General features: G+C 34.4%; 2 protein-coding genes across 2 annotated transcripts in view; one reads left to right on the forward strand and one right to left on the reverse strand.

The window, feature by feature from the left end:
- LOC138318183 (forkhead box protein N3-like) overlaps nt 1-7,302 on the reverse strand; it is a 45,570-nt gene extending 38,268 nt beyond the window's left edge. Inside the window, exons 1-2 of the mRNA XM_069260348.1 lie at nt 7,203-7,302; nt 5,168-5,249 (exon numbers count right to left, since the gene is read on the reverse strand). Of these exons, the coding sequence (XP_069116449.1) occupies nt 5,168-5,187 (20 nt within the window). The 5' untranslated portion in view covers nt 5,188-5,249; nt 7,203-7,302. The remainder of the gene's footprint in view (nt 1-5,167; nt 5,250-7,202) is intronic.
- A 4,801-nt stretch (nt 7,303-12,103) lies between these two features.
- Nucleotides 12,104-26,532, forward strand: LOC138318185 (stress-induced-phosphoprotein 1-like). The gene is made up of 13 exons (XM_069260356.1): nt 12,104-12,213; nt 14,350-14,559; nt 14,987-15,128; nt 15,574-15,724; nt 17,026-17,236; nt 19,145-19,271; nt 19,882-19,984; nt 20,357-20,477; nt 21,034-21,130; nt 21,423-21,584; nt 23,310-23,413; nt 24,261-24,424; nt 24,888-26,532. The coding sequence occupies exons 1-13, from the start codon at nt 12,193-12,195 to the stop codon at nt 24,958-24,960; spliced, it is 1,686 nt and encodes a 561-aa protein (XP_069116457.1). The 5' UTR covers nt 12,104-12,192; the 3' UTR covers nt 24,961-26,532.
- The last annotated feature ends 553 nt before the right edge of the window (nt 26,533-27,085 follow it).

Consider the following 27,085-nt stretch of genomic DNA (forward strand, 5'->3'; position numbering starts at 1 on the left):
GAACTGTGTGATATTATTGTGTCAGACTTTGTCCTGTAATACATTAGAACTGTGTGATGTTATTGTGTCAGACTTTGTCCTGTAATACATAAGAATGGTGTGATGCTACAGTGCAGCTCAGCCATGTATAATTGATGAACACAGACCATCTCACAAACATACAATCACCAACTGCCAAGTCCAATGACTCAAATCACCAATTTCGGTCACAACAAAATCTCAAAATTAATTCTATTCTAAATAAACTAAAAATATCCTTCCAAATTTCCTTTGATATAAATTACTTAGAATTTTCTGATTGATCTAAAGTTATTAACTGCTTGTAGTGTCTTTCCTTTTGATGTTTTCAAAAGAAAAAAATCTGTAAAAAATATTCAAAAGTTTTCCTCTTTTTCTTTAAATTAATTATTTAAAGGAAAATTAGACAAAGATCATTTCCTACGAAGAAAATATTCTGAAGAGAACAATAGTCTATGGCACGCAGTGTCAGCCCTCAGTGTCAGCCCTCACTGACAATGACTGGGCGGCCATTGATACTACAGCTACACATATAGCATGCTATTAGAGATATGCCATTCTCACTGGCTGCATCTTTTCAATTCATTTTCCCTCCATGGCGGATATCCATGGCAACCACAGGGCTTCTATCACTCGGTTGCTAAGCAACTCACACAAGATGATCAAAACATCACTAGCTGTACCACAGCCAAGAAAGAAAGACTTCGATCTCACTACATCATCATTTCACTCTTAGTGATGTGGGGCTCCAGATGCAGCTACAAGATAGCTATATCGACAAATTCCAACTACACTGGACAAAAAACAAGTGCTAATATTTCTATAATCATTCAAGCCTAAATCAAAGCAGAGATAACCATCTTTCATGATCTAATAGTTTTGATTATTGGAGGTTCGACTTAATCAAAACATAAAATGTATGAATCATTTCAACTAATACATGAGGAAATTGTATTGATTTAACATTATACAGGCTACAACAACTTGTGCTTGAGTGTTCTCCTGTTCTAAATGACCAAAATGTTTTGTGATTTTAATCCCTGTTTTCAGGAAATATCCTTGTTAATGGACCTTATTAAAACTGTAAACAACAATAACATTATTACCCATTACAGCAACAATGCATTACAGTGTCTCACCAGTCTAACAATTCATTAAATTACTCCATTACGACAAGGATGTATCAGAGCTCCAGTGCCTCACCACACTATAGCAATGTATTATAGTGTCTCACCAAAACAACAAGGTAGTATAGTGTCACACTACTACAGCAATGTATTATAGTGTATCACCAAAACAACAATGTATTATAGTGTCTCACTACTACAACAATGTATTAGTGTCTCACCACTACAACAATGTATCATAATGTCTCATCACTACAATGATGTAGTAGTGTCTCACTACTACAACAATGTATTATAGTGTCTCACTACTACAACAATGTATTAGTGTCTCACCACTACAACAATGTATCATAATGTCTCATCACTACAATGATGTAGTAGTGTCTCACTACTACAACAATGTATTATAGTGTCTCACTACTACAACAATGTATCATAATGTCTCATCACTACAATGATGTAGTAGTGTCTCACCACAACAGCAATGTAATATAGTGTCTCACTACTACAACAACGTATTATAGTGTATCAACAAGACAATGTATCATAATGTCTCATCACTACAATAATGTAGTAGTGTCTCACCACAACAATATTGTATTATGGTGTCACACTACTACAACAATTTAATATAGTGTCTCACTACAAAAACAATGTATTATAATGTCTCAACACAACAACAATGTATTATAGTGTCTCACTACTACAACAATGTATTATAGTGTCTCACCACAACAACATAGTGTCTCACTACTACAACAATGTATTATAATGTCTCACCACAACAACAGTGTATTATAGTGTCTCACCACAACAACAATGTATTATAGTGTCTTACTACTACAACAATGTATTATAGTGTCTTACCGATGCAACAATGTAGTAAAGTGTCTCATTACTACAACAATGTATTATAGTGTCTCACCACAACAACAATGTATTATAGTGTCTCACCACAACAACAATGTAGTATAGCGCCTCGCAACTACAACAATGTATTATGTCTCACTACTACAACAATGTAGTAGTGTCTCATCACTACAACAATGTAATATAGTGTCTCGCAACTACAACATTGTATTATGTCTCACTACTACAACAATTTATCATAGTGTCTCACCACTACAAAAATGCATTTTAGTGTCTCATCACCACAACAATGTATTATAATCTCTCACCAATGCAACAATTTATGTATTATATTGTCTCACCGCTACAATATATTTTATTTTTACCTTTACTACAGTGTAATTTAATGTCTCATACAATAATGTAATAGAAACCCTTCCAAAATTATGCCCAAGATCAGATGTTCAGTGTCCTAAGAATTTTCTGTTTTATCCTTTTTTGACAGACATAGAGTCCTAAGAAATCTTACTTTTCCCTTTGCTAGATCCCTGTAAAACCATGACAATATGATATGATCTGAATACCAAATTTCATTCAGCTAATTTTTTGGAAAATATCTGGTAACAAATTCTGAATGGACAGACAGTAATGAAACTGAAAGAATTTTATTTCAACTGAATATAACATTTAATCATTGCTAAGTTTCTACATTTAACTTGATCACAGATTAATTTCAGCTTCAATTGAAGTGATTTCAATTAACTCATGGGCATATCAGAAAAATTACTCAAATCAAGAAAAGAGAGGCAAATCTAATACTTTAAAATATTAAAATTGGGAATCAATCACTTTACCGGTTTGTCCTCTGATAAGTTCCAGGTGCCAACACACAAAAGTTACAGGTGAAGTATGTAAATAGATTGTTCTTAATTGTATTTAAGAATAATTCTTCTCAATACATTGAATTTGTTGTCATAAATAAATATGTTTCAGGTTCTACTACAATTTGCAGAAAGCGCTAATCATGTGAATATTATCTTGGTGTGAATGTTTTACAAACCTGTTATAATTCTGTCATAGTGTTATAAATTTTTACATGAGTAGAAAAGAAAAAAATATTCTCCATTAACAATACAGGCGTTATTTCTCCTATTGTTGTCCAGTTAGGACCTCATTATTGGTGTGATCATTTAGTTTTGATCTTGTGGTATTGTAATTCAGGTGTTAATATCACAAGTTTTGACCAAAAACTGTAACATACAAAAACTAGGTCACTACCAAGTCTGGGGTCATTAGCCTCCAGTAGTAATGACACAGCAAGACTTGTTAAACCAGAAAAAAAACAAACATTTTTATTGATTAGTAATTTCTATGGATTTGTTAGTTTATCTCCAACAGACATTATACAGGAGTAATATATATATGCAAACAATGGTTATATGTTTCTGCTATATGGTACAATTCTCAATGTTACATGGTTATTAGTAGCATATAAAAGATCAGGCAAGAGCTAGAACTACTAAATTATAACATTCGTCTTTGAAAGAAGCAGTTCATAAATTACAAATCATACAGTCAGGATTTTTGCCAGGCAGCCGGTAAAATGATCCATTCCCAGTTGAAAAATAGCACTGTACTTTCAGTCAACATTTTCCCAATTGTGGTAAAATTAAGGTATAACTCCCAAATGATGTGAAAAGCTTCAACAATAATGTTAACAACTTGTAAAATTTTGCAAAGATCGTATATTTTTTCCAGAACTTTTAAAAACTGGAAAAAGAAATAAAATTATACTTCTTATATTTTCCCAAATTTTGCTTAGGGTCCTTTTCGCAAAATATCTGGCAAAAACCCTGCAGTGTGCAAACTGTACACCTTACAATTTTTTTTTCTCATTCAAATATTACTACAGCACATATGTATCATGATGATTTAAATGATCATATTCCTCAACTTTCATGAACATTTTTCTACCATATATATATAGAATCCCTTTTTTTAATTTTAATTAATGCAAAATATTGTTATATACTATTATTTGAAATTTTCAGAGTTTTTAAAACGAGAAAAACCCGTGAATATAATTAAAATACAATTTTAAATAACACATTTACACATCAGGAAAATGAGGGAGCTAAAATAACACAGTTGAAAATAACTTTAATACTAGTCATTAACCAAGGGAGACAATTTTCAATAACAGAACAAGGAATTGATTCACTAGTTCCACTAAGAGCTTATGCTATTCCAAAATTGACTAATATGTCACTAACAAGTGTCAAATTGATCATTATACAATCCATTAAAATTGACCTATGAAAGGTCAAACTGGGTATACATTTATAAAAGGTCAAACTGGGTATACACTTACAAAAAGTCAAACTGGGTACCTGTATAACTATAACTATGATAGAAATAGCTGTAAATGATGCATTGTGTAGTACCTGTACCACATGTAGATCCTGTGTGTGACATTGATGGTAGTTATAGTACTGAGAGTTGTCACCTTATCAATGTGATTGACACAACCTCAGGTAGGTGTCACCTTGGCCTTGGGAGTAATTTACCTGTTGAGGGGCCACAGGTGTTAATTGTTATATGACAGGTACAGGTATTTGTGGGGGTGTATGGGACACAGCGGGTGGACCTGTCTGTCATAACCACTGGCTGTGTATTCTACTGTTAGTTGTATGTCTTGTGATATCTGTGTGTATACAACCCAACTACAATCTCCACATACTGCTTAGAGTTACACTACACAACCAAATATACTTTATTATACCTAGTATATATTTATTAACATTTTACACACCAACAATTTGCTGTTAAAATAAGTATCATCTTTAATAAACAGACGTTTTCTTTCAATGCACACAAAATATGTGGGTTTCAAGATCCCAAAACAACGTGGGTAAAGTACAATTTACGGTCCATTAGTCCCACCTTCCGGTGATTATGATGTCACAAAACTCACGTCAAATGACGACGTCATAATCACTGGAAGGTGGGACTAATCGACGGTAAATAGTACTTTACTCACGTCGCTTTAGGATCTCGAAACCCCTGTATTACATTGATTAATCCTGGTTTTTTACTTGTTTCTTTTTTAAGACAATTTTAATTCTACATGAAATAAGAAAAATGATCTTGAGAACTCAAAGGTTACCACTTACCTATTATCTATCTCTTTCATATAGGTTATCTTGTCTTTCTTTTTTCTGTGCTCTTCACTTTCATCATTTTCTCATTATGTATCTATAAACATTTAAATGCAGCAAAGTTAGCATACTTATTATTTACTTTTTTAAGTGGTCTCCCATCATACCAGGCATCTACTTATAACGTATCAATATTTTAATTTGTTCTGTTTTTGCATTGTTATTTTAAAGTATTCATGGTTTGCATAAAGAAGCCAATAAATTTTAGTGTTCTTATAATCCAACCAGAATTTGATCAACAAATTGTGCTTTTCTAAAAACAGAACATTGTATATCTACAAATGGTCCTAGCCTACTTGTCTATAATTGCTTTAAAGTGAATAGTCGGGCAAAGAAATCCAGTCTAAATGCGTTCATTGGCATTCCAAAAGTTCTCACATATTAATACGACGGTCAAGCTCTGCTTAGTTTCCCAGTTCTGACCATTAAAGTAAAGAAAAGTTGAAAGCATTGAAAGCGAGGCTGCGTGGAAATGTAACCACGGACATAGTGAGCCGGGAGGACGTTTTAGAATTTCCATACTTTAAATTAACTTCTTCGTATGCAGACAGATTTTGACGAGAGATTTTATTTTTCCATTTCATAAGAAATTATACTGCATACATTCACACCATTTTTACCGACTTTAGCCATCCTTGCCTGACTCAAGGACGTATATGAGAAGGATAAGTCACACTGGGTTTTGGGGGAGTACAAGACAGGAGCTTTTGTGTTTGTGCACTGACCGTGACGTTGGGCGACGACCTTTTCCCTTTGATATCCGCCGGCGCAGCCTTTGATGTAGCTTGCGGGTGCGAGGGTTACCCGTCTTACTTTCTGAAGCGGGGCCGTCATTTTATGAGCATTCGTATTTTTTAACGAAAATTTAAGACATATCTTCTAAATCTTCCACCCTTAAAGCAAGTAATAAACGTTGTGAAATTTAATAAACTTTACATTGGTGTTTCGTTTGACTTGATAAGACAAGTGCTTGTTGAGAAAAACGGTTTTTATTCCCGGTTCATAGGCGTCTCGCGTGGTGTTTAGTAGTATAAAGAGACTGTCACGAATCCTTCTCACTTATAAATCCTTGCCTGACTGTTCACTTTAATTGGTGGAGCATTAATATTGAACATGTATATATTTTTTGTGTGTTTAACAAAACAAATGTAAAATGTATTTTTAAAAGACAACGTCTTTTTATGAATGACTAACTCTGAACACAGGCACTGAAATCCATTCATTCTGTGTAATCTAAGTTTAGTGGCAGTTGTTAAATCTAGTTGGTACTGTTGGGTAGACTAGACTAATATTCAGGATGTAAATAAATTATTTCAAAATAAGGGAAACGTCAACAAATAAATTTTCTTCAAATTTTGCGTGCTAGATTAATGTCCTACAATTTACTCATTACACGTGTTTTCTCGGTAAAATGGTTGATACCATATTGCGTAGTCAACAACGCATAAATGAACGGCCATGTTTTTTTCATCAGTCCACGTGCACGAGGAGTGAAAGTATGGCCATCATCTTTCGGTTATACAAGTAACAACATCTACATTAGTAGATGTTAAATAACAAGTGTTACCTTTGGTTATCGATATCAAGAAACATTTCTATATATAAGACATAAAATTCATTTTTTGAGTACGACAGAAGACCGGAAATCATCATTTGTCTGATGACACCGCCTTTATCAGCAGGGAGAAATGGACATGAAGTTATGTATTTTGGAGAAAATAATACAGAATTATGAATTTTCTTATTATTAATTACTGTTCTTGTTCATCGTTATTGTTGTTAATGTGAATTATTGCGCATAATGTGTGTTAATAGTACACATTAAAAACGCCCCACATTTTCGCGGGAACCCGAAATGTAAACATCACCGCGTGGTCTCTTTTTCTTTGTCCCGCAGCAGCAGTGAGGAAGGAATATGATTCCAAAGTACATATAAAATAAGTTTACAATAACATGTCTTTATAAAATAAGTAAAAGAAATAATACTTACAGTTTTCAGGTGATGTGGAGCGCTATAGTTGTTATTTACTTTCAAAATGTGTAACGTGTGTAGGTAAGTGGGTCATTAGTCAGAGCGGAAACTACTATACCACGTGATAACGCTTTGCTCGTTACTATCTAGCTGTTATGTTAACCGCCTGCGTATAAAGATGAAGAGGTCTTGGCACAGGGACACGGTAATATTTACACACATACCATCTTTACCTCGCCAAAATACATTTTCAATTGTAAGAAATTGATCTTGTACTATCTGTTGTTGTTTCTATCTACACCTACTTGTCATTACCCCCATTATATCAATGATAAAATGGTTGACACTTTTTTAGAAGTTAGTTTTTTCATTACAAAATAAAGAAAAGAATGCATGGATTCATATAAAAAAACTCGTTTCTTGTTTAGCCTTAGCCTATCAATCATTCTACTGTTAGTGTCCAGACCCAGAGACCAGTTTAATTGTTTTGGGGATCTAAACTAAAATTCGTAAAACATCAAATATAGATTTAGGCCTACTTACATAGTATACATATATACATTATATAGGCACATTACAAAGGTATTCTAGAACATATTTAGAATCGTGAACAACTGTATGGTTTCCGCGCATATGCACACAGGAAATGTCACGGTTAAAGCGTAAGTGCAGTCAAGGTCACTTGTTTAATGTTTCTGACTTACACATCTACAGTGAATGTCACTTTTTATTAATGGTTTTAACGTTAACGTCTACAGTTAAGGTCACTTGTTTAATGGGTTCGACGTAAACGTCTACAGTGAAGGTCACTTGTTTAATGGTTTCGACTACACATCTACAGTCAAGGTGACTTGTTTAATGGGTTCGACGTTAACGTCTACAGTGAAGGTCACTTGTTTAATGGGTTCGACGTTAACGTCTACAGTGAAGGTCACTTGTTTAATGGGTTCGACGTAAACGTCTACAGTGAAGGTCACTTGTTTAATGGTTTTGACGTACACATCTACAGTCAAGGTCACTTGTTTAATGGGTTCGACGTAAACGTCTACAGTGAAGGTCACTTGTTTAATGGTTTTGACTACACATCTACAGTCAAGGTCACTTGTTTAATGGGTTCGACGTTAACGTCTACAGTGAAGGTCATTTGTTTAATGGGTTCGACGTTAACGTCTACAGTGAAGGTCACTTGTTTAATGGGTTCGACGTAAACGTCTACAGTGAAGGTCACTTGTTTAATGGTTTTGACGTACACATCTACAGTCAAGGTCACTTGTTTAATGGTTTTGACGTAAACGTCTACAGTTAGGGTCAGTTGTTTAATGGTTTTGATGTACCCGTCTACAGTGAAGGTCACTTGTTTAATGGTTTTGACGTAAATGTCTACAGTCAGGGTCACACATGTAAAATGATTTCCACGTACATGTCTGGAATTACCGCGAAATCGTGATACTTTTGTCACGACATATTTTTGGAACATGCTAAGATCTCGTGTAGCTTGTCTTTATTTCATGATGAGATTGGAAAAAAAAAATCTCAGTGGCATAGGAAGATGAAACGTATACGTAATGGGGGGGGGGGGGGGGGGGGCAAATGTCCCGAGTCAATATTTTGTAAACCCCCGCCTCCGCGGCCCGCACCCAAAGGAGATATTTTATATACTTTTTTTTCATATATCCTTGTACCAAGTATTTATAAGTCTCATATATACGGAAGCGTATTAGGCTCACGTACGTAAATATTTTTTAGGATAGCGAAAATGTTTTATTTTAAATGTGTTATATATAATTTTATGGCGGCCGCCAAATAAAACATTTTCGTTATCCTGAAAAATATTTTCGTACGTGAGCCTAATACGCTTCCGTACAAATACGTCCTTGCCTTGTACACATCTATAGACAGTGGCGTCGCTAACAGGAAATTATTAGCGGGCGAGCGCTGAAGTCACGAGATTTTGGATGTAAGGGAGTCCGGGGGGTCTCCCAGAGAAAAATATTACGATTTAGAATAGCTGAGATGAGTTTTACAATGTTTTTAGATGATTTTAAAGCGTTCTTAACACGGTAATTTTTCGATTTAAAGGTAGGTCTCGCCCAATGAAAAATTACGACTACGAAATTGAAATTTATCCTGTACATAGATATAATCTTCAGATCATTTTCGATGCATACAGCAACCAATATGGGTGGTCAGTTGCCTAGCTTGACCAAGAAAAATATTTATTTGGTTGGGCGAAACCTACCTTTAAAGTTACCTGCATTTAGAAGTGATAATTGTGAATGTCGTCATACTATTATGCAACCTTGCTCGATCTGAAAATACCGGATTCACAGCATCGGCACATTGATGTGTAACTCAAAGTAATAATGAATTAATTGTCTTGCTACGACATATAAACAAATTGATCTTTTCAGAGACATTTTTTGAAATAGTATAATCCCTTGATGGACATTTTTGGTCTAGTTTGTGTGTATTGAATTTTCATTATTAAAGGTTTGAACATTACGTGCTTGAACGTTTTAGGATTTTACAATGAGTTTCGAAAAAATGTGCATGAGGACCCCCCTTTCTTTCAAATGTGCAGGAAGATTTTATTGATCTCGGAGGGTAAATATATATGTACGTTCTCAACAATTGTATTACGTCGCGACAACGGTATTATGGCGTCCCGGTAACACAGTAGCTAGCTAGCATGACGTCAGGACAACAATAAAATGACGTAACAACGACGGAGCACGACGACAATATTAAGTTTGTGTTCGTTATCATTGTTTGCATCGCTGACGTGTGATTAGAGATAGGTTAGAGTAGTCAAATTTCGGACACCTTAATAGTAAAACCTTTGTATGCTTGAAACCTATCCACATACCCCCACAACTGAGGTATGAGCAGAGAGAGAATTTTCTTTTCTTGCTATTATCACTTGAAACTCAACACAGATACTAAATTTGTGTTATACCAGGCCAAAGTAATCAGCAATGTATAGCAGTTCGAATTTCAGACGGGGGGGGGGGTTCAAATTTCGGACAGCAATTAAAAACAAATTAAAATAATTATAATTTTCATATAAAGCATGTATATTGTTACATTGTGAGCAAATGTAAATAATGTCAGTGAGTACAAATATAATAAGTTAGCCATATTTATTGATATTATAAAGCTGGTCAAGTTATCTGACTCATTGTACTTTTTTTCATGGTCATCTCGACCTCTATTAGCTGAATTATCTATGAGCTTTTTCACATGTATTTTTTTTAAATGTTCTCATGTTCTATACATATTAGATTGAACTAAAACATGCCTGGATGTATACTTATATAATCCCATAGGTACATATTTTGTGTCTGCCCCAAATGCAATTATCTAAGAATGCTGTCCCAAATGATTATTACAACTTGTTCTGCAGCTCCAATTGGTGCATCATAGGCACTAACTGAAAAATGATAAAGAGCTACCCATGTCTGTAGTTGATATATTTTTATTTTGGAGGGGGGGGGTGGGCATTGACATTACAGCTATGGTGATTAATTTGTAACGTTATTGCACAAAAACCTATCTCAGTTGATACTGCAGATCAGATGCACGACCTTATGGAAGCGCAAATGATATTTTCACTTTCGGGTTGGTCATTGAACATTATGATATTAGGCCTATACAAAGTACATGTATTAAGAACTAATATATGAAATTAAAACACCTGATGTAAAGTTTCCTTGTTGTAATTCCACATGATGTACATGTACGGAGATGATCTATTATTATGACATTTGAAGTAAGACGATCCAAGACAGTCCTGTTTTATTTGAATTTATAATTTGATAAGTTAAAAGCCAAATTAATAAACAGTTATTGGTAAGCTAAATTAAGTCTTTTGAATTCAAATTAATAAACTTGACTAAACTCATTTGCAATTGCATCATATATGCATTGAAATAAAAGTTTGTTAAGTTTGTTTAGTTAATTTGATATATATCTTTTTTAACTTTCGCCATATATTCCCAGATTTTTGGCTCAATTTGTAATTACCCTAAAGGCTTTATTAGCTGATAAACATGTCCCCTTGTCAACTTGAACTTTTATTTCTAGGATATAACTGGTTACTCTACTTACTACTTCTACTATTTTTTATTGATTTATAACCAAGGAAAGCTCTGAATTACTAAAATCCATTTAGAACTTTTCAAATGTTATGAAAATCGAACAATATTTAAAGGCCCACTACCTTTCCGGAGCAAAATATAAAGATTTCTTTAAAACATTAATTATCTCAGAAAATATATACCGATGGCCTAAGATGAGGTTACAACACCAAACATATGCTAAATTTTTCCTGCGTAATATATGATAACAATGGGGAGTCATTTCGCTGTTTTACCGTCTGCCGCAGTGATAGTCAACTACCGCGCGGTATTTAGGACGACGGGGAAATCATAAGACGACCCGCGTTATGAAAATTAACATTTTATTTATTTTAATTAAATTGTTTAGGAGGTGATAATAAGTGTAGTATTAACGTTAAGTTAATAACTTTTGCCACTCGACAAAATTATTAATCTCGCTTTACATTCCCATTTTAAAAATCAAAAACCGTTTCGGAAAGGTAGTGGGCCTTTAAGTATTTATCGATAATTTTGGACTAATAAGGAAATTTTCATTTTAGTAATGGGTGTTCAAATTTCGGACACCAAACTTTAAATGGGTATGGTGATGATTTAATTCCCATTGTATTGTTTATTTTTTACTCAAAATACAATAAAAGGATCCATGTGTTTAAACAAGAAAAATAATCAGTTTAATGAACAGACTGAAATAAGACATGTTTGACATGGAATTCCATGGAGTTGAGGCAGTCACATATTCACATTCAAACTAACCATACAAAATATAATGCTCACTTATCTGTTTGTTGCATTTTAATTTGTATGACGTGAAAATATTCTAGCAATTTCTACGCACAGTCCCGATGTAAGGGAGATAACTACAGTTCAACTGTCGAGAACGTTCTATAAAGATGGCGGATACTAAGGAAAAGGTAGGATTGTTCACAGTCGAAACTGTGTTTACAACTCGTTTGTGGAGTAGTTTCTCACTTGTATGTCTTGCATGAAGGTATAACCGATCCAGTTTGTTCGTCTGTCATTAGAAAAGCACACAACAAGTCGCTGCTAGTTCAATGAACACATGTCGGCGAGACATGCCGGTTCGGCCATGTCGGAACCATGTGGTTTCGTTCTAATGTTTTGATTGGAAATAAGCTCCAGTTTGACAACTACCGTGGAAGGTATTAGCAGGCATTTTGATTTACAATGTGCTGTGTATACTATACTCTCCCGATCGCTCCATTAATAACTGACAAAGCAAGTAAAACAAGTCCAAGTTTGTTATTTTTTAAGCCAATCGCACTGTATGTTACGGTGTTATTCATTGTTCTTTTAATGGTTGTTCCTTTTATGCCACATCAGAAACATATATATGTATACAGAGAGACTGGCAACTTCGCCATTTTCACGATCGGCAGATGTACCTCTGTATGTGCTTAGGGGTTTTTAGATAATTTTTTAAATAGTTAAATACAGCACTGCTGCAGAATAACTTTGATATTTTATAAATGTTCAATAATTTTCGGATGGTTTGAGTACGATTTTAGATAGAAAAAATAATATTTTAATTTACGTTATATATTAATAAAACAAAATGCACTTCCGGTTTTGAATGTCTCATTTTCGAAAAACCCGGTAAAATTGCAGATTTTCATGCTTTCTAAAATCATATTAAATAACATAAATCGGGAAAACTGGTCACATCAAACCATGATATAATGTTTAAACTTTGTGTTGATGCAAAAATGTCATGTTTTAAATATAACACTTAAAAGTGGTTAGCCAAGGGAAAATGCCTATAAACCGGAGGTCCCGCTGCCTGTCAACAAAGACAAAGTTTCCAATCTCTATGTATATATGTTTCTGGCCACATCCACCGACCCTTATAGGTAACAGTTAACTTCAATATTATAGTCTATGGACATCTCTATCCTACAGCTTAGTGAAAACTGATATTGATAGGTCATCAAGTGAAGAAGGGTGGGGGGTCATATTCATCTTGGTGTGGTGATGAGGTGATATATTTTTTGGGTAAATTTGTCCACACTGTCCTTGCACAATTAGAGTTGTGACACTCTTTGATTGGAAAAACATAAAGATCCAAAGAGAAACTTTTTGATAAGCCTAATGTTAAAGATTTAGGGAAAAAACCCACACTGAGATGCACACCAACTTAAAAAATATATCAGTAAATTTACAGTATCCGTTTAATTCAATATACAGGTAATGTTGAAATGACAATTAAAATAAATGGCTTAGTTATTTATGTCTGTATTGAAAATTTAATGCCATAAATTTCTGTATTGAAAATTTAATTCCATATAATGAAAAGAAATCCTATTCAAATTTAAATTGATAAAAGTTTACCACAAGCTCCTACTAGCTTCCTTCGATGCAAAGTTCAGTCAAATAGCTTTGAAATTTATAATACTCTAACTTATTATCTCCCCTGGGCTGTCAGAATACTTAGATATTGTGCAGTACATGTACATATTACAAAGTATTGATGAATAGTATGTAGGTCATATGGCAGAGGACTGACTGAAAGCTAGAAGCTACCATTCTCACCAGTCAACTTTTATTTCCACATGCTTAACAAAGTCAATTGACTCTAGTCTTTGCTACAGGTATTAGTGCCAAATTAGTTATATTCAGGTAAGGGAAGAAGAGAATATTCTAGGTTTACATTCCTCACATTGTCTTGTCATGGCTCTACCTCCTGTATAATGCACTAGAACTCCAGATTTAGTATATTGGTCCACCTAGATGAGGCAGTGTATGATATACCAAAACTAGGCTGAGGCAGGTCACTTTGACCTACATTTTGACCTGCATTTTATGTCTGCAAATATAAGTTTATGATTAAGTATTAATTTCTCAAATAATGATGAAATCCTGACTTTTCCTATTTACGTATGTATGTAAATGTATGCATGCCTTGTTGAGTTTTCCAATCCTCACAATTTTGAGGTTGTGGTTGTTGCAAAGTGTACCTGCAGTCCAACATGCATGATTCCACACCTTCCACCCATTATAAAGACCTCACCCTTTTACAAAAATGTACCTAGGTGAATGAGCTAAAATTACAAGGCAACAAAGCATTGGAGGTTGGAGACTTTGAGGAAGCCATTCAGAAATACACAGATGCCATTGCTTTGGACCCGGCCAACCATGTCTTGTACAGTAACCGATCAGCGGCCCTGACCAAAGCCAGTCGCTATCTGGAGGCGCTTGGTGATGCAGATAAAACACTGGAAATAAAACCTGACTGGTTCAAAGTGAGTGTAACTCAATAATATTGAAAATTGTATCGTGAATCATTAAATAAAGATTGATGTCTCAGACAAGTTATGTTTTCAGATACAAAAAAAAACCCATTTTATTGAAGTTTCACTGTCACTGATCAAGAGAAGAAATAATCAATTAAATCTCATGATTTTTATGAATATTGAACATAAAATCGTAGTTTGATGTTGATTTGCTGTGGCTAGATTGAATCAATTATATATCAATGCACCACCAGCTCTGCCAGGTATTCACTTTTAATGAAAGTTAATGAGCAATGGGGTATAATAATTTCTCACATATTAGCTGAAACTGATTATATTGTATTACTATACCAGTACAAGTGACTTGCAACAGTAGGCTAAATAGTTTGGTTTTGATTTTATAGATCAAACATTCTTATGGCTTTGTTGGTTGTAGGGTTATTCACGAAAAGGAGCTGCCCTACGCTACCTAAACCGTTACCAGGAGGCAGTTGAGGTTTATGAAGAGGGACTGAAGGTGGTGCCTGACAATCAACAATTGAAAGATGATCTTAAAGAAGCCAAATCCCATCTTTCAGGCAAGTTTTACATGATAGCATCAGCTGGTGAGCTAAAGTAAACCAGGGTTAATGTTTTCTATGGACCAATTAATGATGAACAGTATACTACTGTTTAACAGGAAATGTTTGTTGTGTAAGAAATTTTCGTTTTTTTCCATTATTGCTAGAAACTGCAAATATAAATGCAATGAAAATGGTTCAGTATAAAACTGCAGTCACATGGTTATAAAAGATTAACCATGAATATTTCTACCCACATAAAAAAAAGGAATGAATGTTCTAGACCTTGAACAAAACGTAATTCAAATTAAATATAAAATGAAAAAGAAAATATCTAAAGAAATTGTTGTAGATTACTATTACTGAAATAGAATGCTGTAGTATATGCATAAAGTCATATCATTTTGTAATTGAATTTTTTTTTCAATATTCTGGTTTAAATTTTTTTTTCTTTTTTCTGCAGGTCCGGCTGGTAGTCAGCCCATCGGTAACCCCTTCTCAGGACCAGATGTGATGGCTAAGCTGGAGGCTAACCCAAAAACCAGGGAATATTTGAAACAGCCTGATTACAAAATGATGATAGAACTTCTAAGACAAAACCCAAACAGTCTTCAGTAAGTTCCTTAATCTCTACACAATGTTATATATTTAAGCATTTAACTATCTTCCTATGGCATCTATGGTCTATATAGATGCCAGAGCTTTGCAGACAATCTTCATAATGCGATGATTGCCTGCAAAGCTCTGGCATCTATATAGACCATAGATGCCGTAGGAAGATAGTTTAATGCTTATATTTACATTATCAACTCACTTTAGGGTATCTGTATAAACATTGTTTAAGCTAAACCAGGAAAACAATTAACCAATGACGATTTAATCCACAAGATGGAACAGCCATTTTGACGGTGATCAGTTGACGTCACCACGTCAACATTGGTGACGTCATTATGGTCATTTTTTGGGTGTCAGTTATACCGCCATATCCTTCACTTTGCCTTGGTTAGTTTATATAGTAGAAGTGACAAGCAAATGTAAATATAGTGGTATATGTCCTTACCCTTTCTTATTCCCATTTTGTTATATATGGAAAGATTCATTCCCATTTTGTTATATATGGAAAGATTCATTCCCATTTTGTCATACATGAAAAGCCTCATAGGGCCTCTGCAGCCAAATGGTTAAAATATCCTACATTGTTATGTAGGAAGCTTGTCACATTTGGGCTAAGATTTAAGGCCTACATATTTGCTGTAGATTGACAGTGATCTTTCAGCTACTCCAACTTCTTTATCTACCAGAAACATAACACAAAGAATTGGTGATATTGAACTAGATTGTGTGCAAATTGTAACATTTTGGAAACCTTTGCCAAAGGTTCTAAACTTCTAATCCATTTAGCTACTCCTTTGCAGGAAAACAGGAGATGAGTATACATTCCAAGTTGCAATGTAACCTTTGAAAGGAAAACTTCTTGCTGAAAGAAGTAAAAGTATATCTTGAAATTTTACTCAAGACATTTTAATAGACCAGTGTATGAGATTAATGACTGAAGTGTGTAGGTCAAAGAACAGTTGATGGGTAGCTCTTTGAAAGTTCTGAGTTCTCATCATGCAAAAGCCAAGCCTTAAAAGATGATAAAGAAATCAACAAGTTCATGTGCTCTGACCTAAAGTTTCAGTTGAATTTATAAAATTTGATGTAAGCAACTCAAGTAGTATTTAAGCTTTGGAGGTTGTATGGCACATATATATTGCTAGTTATGTATGTATAGAATTCTAAAAGGATCCTGGACCTATTGAATGTTTTGAAATGGTTCATTTTAACACTGTTAGACTCGGATTTGGTAAATACAAATGAAAAGGATACATGAAAAATAATTGATAATTGATATGCATTTTGTTTATATTTTAAGGAACTTTCAAGATCCCCGAATCATAACAACTTTAGGAGTTTTGATGGGATTTGACTTGGAGGCCAAGATGGGGGATATGGAAACTTCAGATAATGCTGAAAAAGAGCCCAAGTCTAACGCTAATCCTCAAAGTCCACAACAAATGGAAACCGATGCTCCTCCGAGTAACAAATCACAAAGCTCTGAACAATCTAATGCAAACAGTGCAAAGGTAGACCCTACACAGAAATATACTTGTGTTCAATCGATTAAAAGGAATTTTGTAGATGAAATCTTGATATATAATTATTGGTTTTGTGGAGTGATGCCTGTTTTTACCCTGATTTCACCCTCCCCATGCTTTTTTTGTGCAACATTTGGTTTATGAAGTATTTGATGAAACATGGAATAATGTTGCAGTATCCAGGGCATGTGGTTTACTGTACCTCTATGGTGCATTTTTTTCTAAATATAAATACCATAAGTAAAACAATGTTTGAAAAATTGATATGTTATTCTAGCAAAGCATAGTTGTTTCATTTTGTTTTCTTCTGTTTTTTTGTGCCTTTTGCATATAATCTATATGGGCAAGAGCAGAGTTGAAACTCATTTAGAAAGCTGATAAATGATTATAAATATAAAAAAAAGATTGATGATTTCTGTTCTCAATATCTCTAAAAGTTGTATAGTAAAGGGAGAAAACAATTGTCTGTGCAGAATTAAGATCACTTTTTAGGTCATCTGACCCGAAGGGTCAGGATGACCTATAGTCATCATGTTTCGTCCGTGCGCCGTCCGCCATCCGCCGTGCGTTAACTTTTCACATTTTGAACTTCTTCTCAAGTTTGACCAGTGGGATTGAGCTGAAACTTACCTGAAATGATCCTGAGATGGTCCTGACAAAGTGTTGTTATTTTTCGGGTTGATCCGAAATCCAAGATGGCCGCCACAGCTGCCATCTTGAAAACACATTTTGAACTTCTTCTCAAGTTCTACCGGTGCGATTTGGCTGAAACTTACCTGAAATGATCCTGAGATGGTCCTGACAAAGTGTTGTTATTTTTCGGGTTGATCCGAAATCCAAGATGGCCGCCACAGCCGCCATCTTGAAGACACATTTTGAACTTCTTCTCAAGTTCTACCGGTGCGATTTGGCTGAAACTTGCATGAAATGATCCTGACATGGTCCCGACAAAGTGATGTTATTTTTCGGGTCGATCCGAAATCCAAGATGGCCGCCACAGCCGCCATCTTGAAAACACATTTTGAACTTCTTCTCAAGTTCTACCGGTGCGATTTGGCTGAAACTTGCATGAAATGATCCTGACATGGTCCCGACAAAGTGTTGTTATTTTTCGAGTGGAACCGAAATCCAAGATGGCCGCCACAGCCGCCATCTTGAAAACACATTTTGAACTTCTTCTCAAGTTCTACCAGTGCAATTTGGCTGAAACTTGCATGAAATGATCCTGACATGGTCCTGACAAAGTGTTGTTATTTTTTGGGTCAATCAGAAATCCAAGATGGCCGCCACAGCCGCCATCTTGAAAACACATTTTGAACTTCTTCTCAAGTTCTACCTGTGGGATTTTGCTGAAACTTGCATGAAATGATCCTGACATGGTCCCGACAAAGTGTTGTTATTTTTCGGGTCAATCCGAAATCCAAGATGGCGGTCACAGCCGCCATCTTGAAAACACATTTTGAACTTCTCCTCAAGTTCTACCGGTGCGATTTGGCTGAAACTTGCATGAAATGATCCTGACATGGTCCCGACAAAGTATTGTTACATCTCTGGTTGATCCCAAATCGAAGATGACTACCATGACACTATATATCTAATTAATTTCCTATATTTAAAGGCCCTTGGGCCTCTTGTTTGAAATAAAATTTGTTAAAAGAAATTGAAAATGATCCTGACTTGATCCTGACAAAGTGACACCATATATATTTAATTTTACTATTGTCAAGGTAGTCAGATGACCGTTAAGGCCCTTTGGGCCTCTTGTTTGCAGATATTTTGTTGTCTCTTGTCAGTAGGGCAGGTAAATTCTTTTAAGGATGATGCATCACACACCAGTCTAAAGAAGAATGCATTTACAAGACGTTTTATATATTCTGTGGTCTGCCTCCATTACAGGCTCTCGCTGAGAAGGAGGCTGGTAATGCTGCCTATAAGAGTAAAAAGTTTGAGGAGGCGCTAACTCACTATGACACAGCCATTGAACTGGACCCAGATAATATTTCCTTTAGAACAAATAAAGCAGGTACAGATTTTGTCTTCATATAATAAGTGACTTAATTGACAATTAATTTGGCAATTCAAGTTGTCGGAAATCTCTGAGAATGTGACATTCATTTTTAGGTCACTTAATAGGCCTGGCATTAAAATTGGGATTGATAAGAATTTAATAAACAAAATTGCAATAAGATATGGTACTTATAAATTTGACTTTTTTCCTGACTATAACTGAAAAAGATTGAGGATAATATAATTAAAATGTATCTGATTTAGCTTTTAAGTCCAATTATGTTTTGGGGGGTAAAATTATTGTCATAAAGTACCAAACTTTGCCGAATGATAGGGAATCGAATTATGTATGGGAATCATCCTGTTTTATTTTAAGACTTCTTTACTAATTGATTATTAATGTCGTAATTATCCTCATTAGAAAGAAACCATATGAAGTATGTCTCATAGGGAATCCTTATGTACATCTTAGAGTTTTGTGAAAGCATAATAGGATTTTAATAGAACCATGATCTGTTTTGTGTGTTCAGCTCAGTTGTAGTGAGGAAATTTGGATAGAAAAAAGATGTGATATTTATGTAAAAGTGAGTTTTAATGGTGATAAGATTAACACTTGTATGTTTCAGCGGTGTATTTTGAACAAAAGGAATATGATAAGTGTATAGCAGTATGTGAGGAGGCCGTTGAAGTTGGACGAGAGAATAGAGTGGACTACACATTAATTGCAAAGTAAGTGTAATACCATATTTGACACAATAAACACCATATTCCTATAAAACACCCATTTCTCTTTTCAAGGCCTGAAGTTCCATTACCTTGAATATGAAATATTTATTAAATGTTCCCATTGAATATTCAACCATAAGGTTGCTTTATTCTATTTCTTTCATAAACTAAGCACCTTTCCTATTTTATCAGCCTTTTAAGTGAGTGGTGCCAGAGTTCGAGTCCAATTAACCAAACATATATTTTGTTATACCTTAACAAGATATTTTACTGATAGTGTTCTATATAGTAATTATTGTCTTAATGTGACATAATGTGAAATTTGCAGAAACAATATATATGATTATTTGTGATATTATGTAATTATATCCACAGAGCCTTAGCACGTATAGGGAAAGCTTACTTGAAGAAAGATGATGACTCAAATGCTTTGAGGTATTTCCAGAAAGCTCTGGCAGAACATCGAACACCCGATGTAGCAAAGAGTATTCAGGAGGTATGTTCTTGAATATGATTGAAATATTCACTGTTTATCCCGAAGTAATAATGTTTGATGCCCTTAAAATATTTTACTCAATCTACAAAATTAAATGTTTGATTTATTTGTGACAAAATACAAATTTGTTTTCAGAATTTCCTTTAGAATTCATGACAAAATACGAAACTGATATATTTCCTGCCGACAGAGCATAAACGATACTCATCATTTTAACAATAAATGGGGTTTAATCATGTATATATATATATGTCTAATTAACACCAAAAAATAATATAAGATAAGTTACTTTGCATTGAGTGCAAGCATAACTAGTACTTTATTCAATATAGGACATAGCGCCAGGGTGTAAATTAAGTAACTTTTTAAACTGAAGAAATATACATGATACTCCTTTGCTCATGTTTTTGATAGAGAAAAAAACCATTTGTCAGCGATGGAGCATCTTTAAAAATTCATGAGAAAATACAGAATTTTCTTTTAGAACTAATGACAAAATTCAGAATATCCCCTTAAATTTCTTGTTTTGTACTTTGCTAAGATTGTCTTGTTGTAGATTGAGAAGAGAATCAAAGAAAAGGAAAGACTAGCGTTTATTGATCCTGAAAAATCTTTAGAAGCTAAAGCTTTAGGCAATCAGTTCTTTCAGAAAGGTGAGGATTCATTTTCCAATTTTATAAGTAATACTAACTCGATCACACCTAAAAATTCATGAGAGCTGTTCCAGCATTTGAATCGGAATTGAAGAGTTCAATTGTCTTAAATGGTGAATGCATTAAGAGTTTTACAGAGAAATTTGGAAAATAAGGGAAATAAGAAACAAATTTTGTGTTTAAATACTGAAAAGTACCCTGTAGGATACAATATTTATAAGAAGTAAATCTGTTTTTGAGGTTATTATTAAAATTAGCATTATATGCGATTCCAAAATCATTTGTTTCTTAGGTGACTATCCAACAGCTAAGAAGCATTATGATGAGGCTATAAAGAGGAACCCTGAGGATGCCAAGATCTACAGCAACAGGGCTGCTTGTTACACAAAACTAATGGAATTCAACTTAGCGTTAAAAGATGCTGAAACGTGTATAAGACTCGACCCTGCATTTGGTAAGGTTACAATATTCTATTTCCTTGTAAAGGTTTGTTTCATTTTATTTCAATATATAAAGAACTAGGTAATGCTTTATTGATTAAAAAGACTGGAAAAGTTTTGTGTTTGATATCATGAATATGTTGCCTGATGTATAATGTCTTAAACTTTCAAAGCCTCTTATCAAACCTTTAGACCTTTTTAGTTCGTTCTATTTTCACCATCAAATGCTCATTGTTCTTAACATTGAGCATTAAGTTCTGTCTTCACTACATGAGCAATCAATCAGTTTGTTTTGTTGTCATATCTGTATCCTTTTCTCTATACCTACTGGTATCTACTGTAGTTGATAGGTATAAAATTCAAAGTACAGTAAAACCCCTATAACTCGAACAGCAGGAGACCAGATCAATAGTTCGAGGAATACGGGGTATTCGACTCATCCGAGGTTGGTCACGATCAACATTCAAAATGTCCGGTTTCAAACTATGACAAACAATGCACGGCAATGACATTTTAATTACCCTATCTTTCAGCATTTTGGATTTCTTTATTTAAGTGTTTTATTGATAGCAATATCAAGTTGAAAAATATGTATAACATAAATTTAGCGTTTGAAAAAGCTAACGAGAAAGCCCTTAATCAAATATCATTCACATCAGAGTAAGCGATTGTCATCTAGGTTAATGTACAATCCGTATAGGTCAACAAGAAGTACATTTTCTGTTATTTGATTATCACAAATCATTCAAAACATTTACAAAATACATACTCCCAATAAAAATTATTAACCAGCATATTTACGGACATAAGAAATGATATCTATAGATGTCTATTTAATAAAAGCGTAACGTTGGGTTACATGTGTTTACGAGTCAAGTTAAAAAATATAATTTATGGAAAAAGATACGGAACGCGCTGATAAAATGTACTTTGCATATATTGTTTGATATCGTTTACATCTTTCGGCAAATAACATTGTGTTAGTCTGTCGAATTAAACCAACAAAGAAATTTTAAAAAATAAATTTTTATAATTAGGCGGGCGTCAGCAATATCTTCCGCCTCTTTTGTCATTTCACAATGCGTACTTTCTATTAACATGGATCAACAACTTCCGTATTTTCGTATCTACAGCGAAGATTATTACGAGAGAAACATCAATAACTTAATGCCTTTTCTGATATATTTAAATAAAGTTAGCATCAAACAACGACTTGCGATCGGGTAGGTAGGTAATAATGACACCGTTAATCCCTTAATTACAAGGTTTGATACGTTACTTGTATAAACACAAGATCGTGATCCATGTCGGTCAGTGCAGTCAGGTGTGACACAGGTAAAAAAATCTCAAGGGCCGAACACCTGTTCGACGAATACGTGGGTAAATACTATGTATTTGATGAAACGGGGACATATTTCTGTTCGAGGAATAAGGGGTATTCGACGAATAGCTGTTCGAGCTATCCGGGGTTTTGTTACATAGATTAAATAGAGAGATGGTCGGGACCGTACGACCAGTTCGACGAATAGGGGGTATTCGAGGAATCCGGGTTCGAGTTAGAGGGGTTTTACTGTATAATCAAAGAGGACCCAAAACTGGAAATTTTAATTGATTTAGTAATAGCAACATTTCATATCAAGCAGATTTGTCTTCAAGTTTTACTGTTAAAACTAAAAACTAAATTCTTTTAAATAGGATCTTTCGAACATGTTTGATTGAACTCTTCTGTTTGTTTCCAGTAAAGGGTTACCTACGGAAGGGTGGTATCCTGCAGGCAATGAAAGAACATAGCAAAGCTGCTACTGCCTACCAGAAGGCGTTGGAGGTAGATCCAAAATGTGAGGTGAGCATAGTTAGGTTCAAAGATCGGTATAACGTTCGACACTTTCATTGGACCCTTAATGGGCCTTTGATTAATGAAAGGAGGGGATATGAATTCCATGAATTTGCTTGTACTTTCATTATTAATTCTTGTTTTAGGTGTATACAATTATTCTTATTCTTTGTTTTAACCCCTACGTTTTGGAATGTTAATAAGACCTTGTGATGCTTTGTTTGTATAAATTAGGATAGCTACAGTCGAGACTGTCTGAGCGACCCCCTGTATATAGCCACTCCCTGTCTTATGTGACTTTACTGGAGACACCCCAAACATAGTTTGCTATTTAATGGGTCTGTTTTCAGTGACTCCCTGTCTTATGTGACAAGCGACTGTGTTTTTACAACCCACAAATTATCAAAAGTCTGTCTTGAACGACTTTTCATTCGCCGGAGGCCTTAGGATTGAGAAAGAGGTGTGATCATCGAACTTAACATTGACTGTTGACAAGCGTACATTACTGTTTTGACGGATCACGAGAGATCGTTTTTTCTCACAATATTTGGCTTAACACTATTAAATAGACCATGCCAGGTACCATCAATATATTTCTCCTTGATAAACAATGGTAAACATGACAATAAATAAAGGGATACATTAAATTAATCGGAATGTTTTATTTTGTGATGTTGCGGATGAACTTGGACTGTTTTAAGTGACTCCCTGTCTTATTTGACTTATTTGTAATGGTCCCTTGGAAAGTCACATAAGACAGTCTCGACTGTATTACATTTGCTATAGATAAAATAGTTATAAACACTTAAGCACAACTTTCACCATTTCCGATGGTTTTTGCATTCCCTGTATCCAGGAAGCTTCTCGTGGTTACCGAGAGGCACTGATGGCGGAGGGAGGGGATCCCGAGGCTGTCAGGAAACGTGCCATGGCTGACCCTGAAGTGCAACAGATCCTCGCTGATCCAGCCATGCAGCTTATACTGCAACAGATGCAGAAAGAGCCAGAAGCTGTTAGAGAGTAAGTCATACCAATCATGGACTGTAACCAAACCTTATAAATAAAATCTAAAATGATGTACACAATTCATATGTATTGGTGGAGGATACTGTCATAAATTTTATCAAAAATTGATAAAATACAACAAACACATTGATTTATTAGTTATAAAAAATTGTTAAATCAGGTATTTTGTATCAAGATGGCTGACATAGGTTAATTAATCATATAAATCAATAAGGCTATATATAGTCTAACCTGTCTATAAAGACCACTAAAGGGACCAAGAAAAAATAATCTTTATACACAGGACAAATTGTGTTGAGATTCACCATTTGAAACCCTAAGGAAATGCTGTTATCAAGCAAGTGGTCTTTATACAGAGATAGTCACTAAGACAGATTGGATTATATAATAAGTTGTTTAAACTCTTCCTTTTCTTCTAGAAAACACAATATTTTCACCATTTCCTTTTTCTCTTCAGACATTTGAAAAATCCTGAAGTAGCTAAGAAGATTGAGAAACTGTTGGAAAGTGGTATCATTGCTATTCGTTGATGCAGTGCTGTGATTGCATAATTATTGGTGAATTACAAACAAATTAACACTTAAAAGACTACAAATTGATCATGTTTTTCACCTCTGATGTTGCATGGATAATTGGAAATTCTTCAGGAAGATTCTGTGTTCAGGGCATCACAGTGACAGTGCCCTCAAAACCCAGGGGTTGATAGGACTGAGTCGGGTATCCTGGAGGAAAATACATACCAATGTGCTAGGGTAGGAGAAATAGAATCCCTATAAGTCAAAAGACAGGAAAATATGGACATCAATGTTGATATAGGGTATCCCTGCATGTCAAGTTGGGGAAAATCTGGTTTCAGGGGAAAATCTGGAAACGAGGGTCGAGAAAAGATATCCCTGCATTTCAAGATTGTGGAAATCTTTAAATCAGTGTAGAGAAAAGATATTCCTTTATATAAAGATTGGGAGAAATCTGTAAATCAATTCCACCTTTGTTGCAGGGATGGACAAAGAAATATATCGGGAAGTTTCTGGGAAAATCCGGAAATGTATTTTTATTAGTGATAGGATGGTGTTGGATAAATCATTCTTTCCACTTATATCTTGATTGGGTTGTAAAGAAATCAGTCCAACAGTTATTTATCTGAAATTGAAATAAGTTTATTATAAGAGTCAAACATTTTGCTTCTGTTAGGTTCAATGAAATGCAGCTTAGAAATTTGATTTCAGTTTGATTTCTTAATATGAACATATATACAATGTAGGTGGATTTTTTCTGTTAAAACATCGGGACCACTGTAAAATTTAACTTTTCTATGCTGGTTGCCATTTCTGTTTGAATATGACAGTATGACAGGTTAAGTCTTTTTTTAGCCTTCATAGAGCAAACAACACTTGTATTTATAGGCTTAGCCATTGTGTTCAATACAATTATTTTCTTTTGCGTTCATCAGAATTGATATATTAAAAAAAGAATTGTGGCCCCAAGATATACAAATTGACACTTGTTAGAGCCTTTTAGGGTAACAACTGATGAGATACAAATATATTAAATATTTTCAGATCCATTCAGCATTTATCGATTCTTTGTCTGCTCAAAATATGTCCAGTTAGTTGGGACAGTCCTCTTCATTCCATTTTTATTCATTTTCATAAAATATTTCTTGTGATTTTCTAGATACATTATGACTTTCTTTCAACAATCATACACTAGCTCAGACTTTTCCTCTTAGGTTTTGCTACTGATAAATAGATAATTCTACTATTGCCTGAATATTTTTATTTCCATTTTGTCATAAAATATGTGAAATGTATTCTAATAACTGTAATCAACTTAAAAGATGCCAATGGTCTGTCCATATATATATGGTTTTTGTCATGTAAAACAAAACAACTCCTTGCATGGTTAAAATAAAGTCACTGGTATAGTTGTATGAATGACGTTAATTATAACCAGTTATCATTTCTTATTCATGTTTTGTGGACATTGGTGCAGTGGCATATAATTTATTTAGATACATGCAATATCTAAACTTGCAAATTGAAATGATGTATATGTTCTGATAGATTGTATGTTATGGAAACAATACAACATGATGAAAATGATTCAAATGCTGTGTTTGTCTATCAAATATATCCAATCTTCAAAACTACACACACTGTATATTGATATTAGCTGTGATGATGTAGCTCTGAACGACGGGCGGGAGATTTCTGACAGATGGTCGTAATGGGTACGGTATGGAGGCAGGGTATGACTCATTCTAATGGAAATAGCCTATACTGATGATACTCCAACAATGTTAGAGACAAGATGATGAGAATCTTTAGACTGAAGTCTGTGTTGGAGCAATAAAACAATGACAAAAGCCTTCAGAGATCTGATGTATTGGTATGTTCCAAATTGTTCAGTCATTGTTACTAGGAAAAGTCAATCTCAAGGTTCATGTAGAACAGCCAGTCAGAAGGTAAATGCACAGGAATCTGAGAATTAGTTAGTTTATATCAATATGTAGACCACCCAGAGTACCCATAGAACAGTTTGAGGGGTCAAGGTAAAAAATTGGAAAATTTGTAATCTAATTACGGTACATTTTGTAGTATTAAACATATAAAGCTTTTCCCCCTAAAGCTTTAGCAGCTAAAATAACACATTTCT

Source organism: Argopecten irradians, chromosome 3 (assembly GCF_041381155.1).
Source record: "Argopecten irradians isolate NY chromosome 3, Ai_NY, whole genome shotgun sequence".
In the NCBI taxonomy this organism is placed as follows: Eukaryota; Metazoa; Mollusca; class Bivalvia; order Pectinida; family Pectinidae; genus Argopecten; species Argopecten irradians.

What these genes read in the sequence shown, in the direction of transcription:
- LOC138318185 (XM_069260356.1), top strand. Translation starts at nt 12,193, where the DNA reads ATGGCGGATACTAAGGAAAAG. An exon ending in TGGCGGATACTAAGGAAAAG is followed by an intron (nt 12,214 to 14,349) that starts GTAGGATTGTTC and finishes AAATGTACCTAG; the next exon opens with GTGAATGAGCTAAAATTACA. An exon ending in AAGACTCGACCCTGCATTTG is followed by an intron (nt 21,585 to 23,309) that starts GTAAGGTTACAA and finishes GTTTGTTTCCAG; the next exon opens with TAAAGGGTTACCTACGGAAG.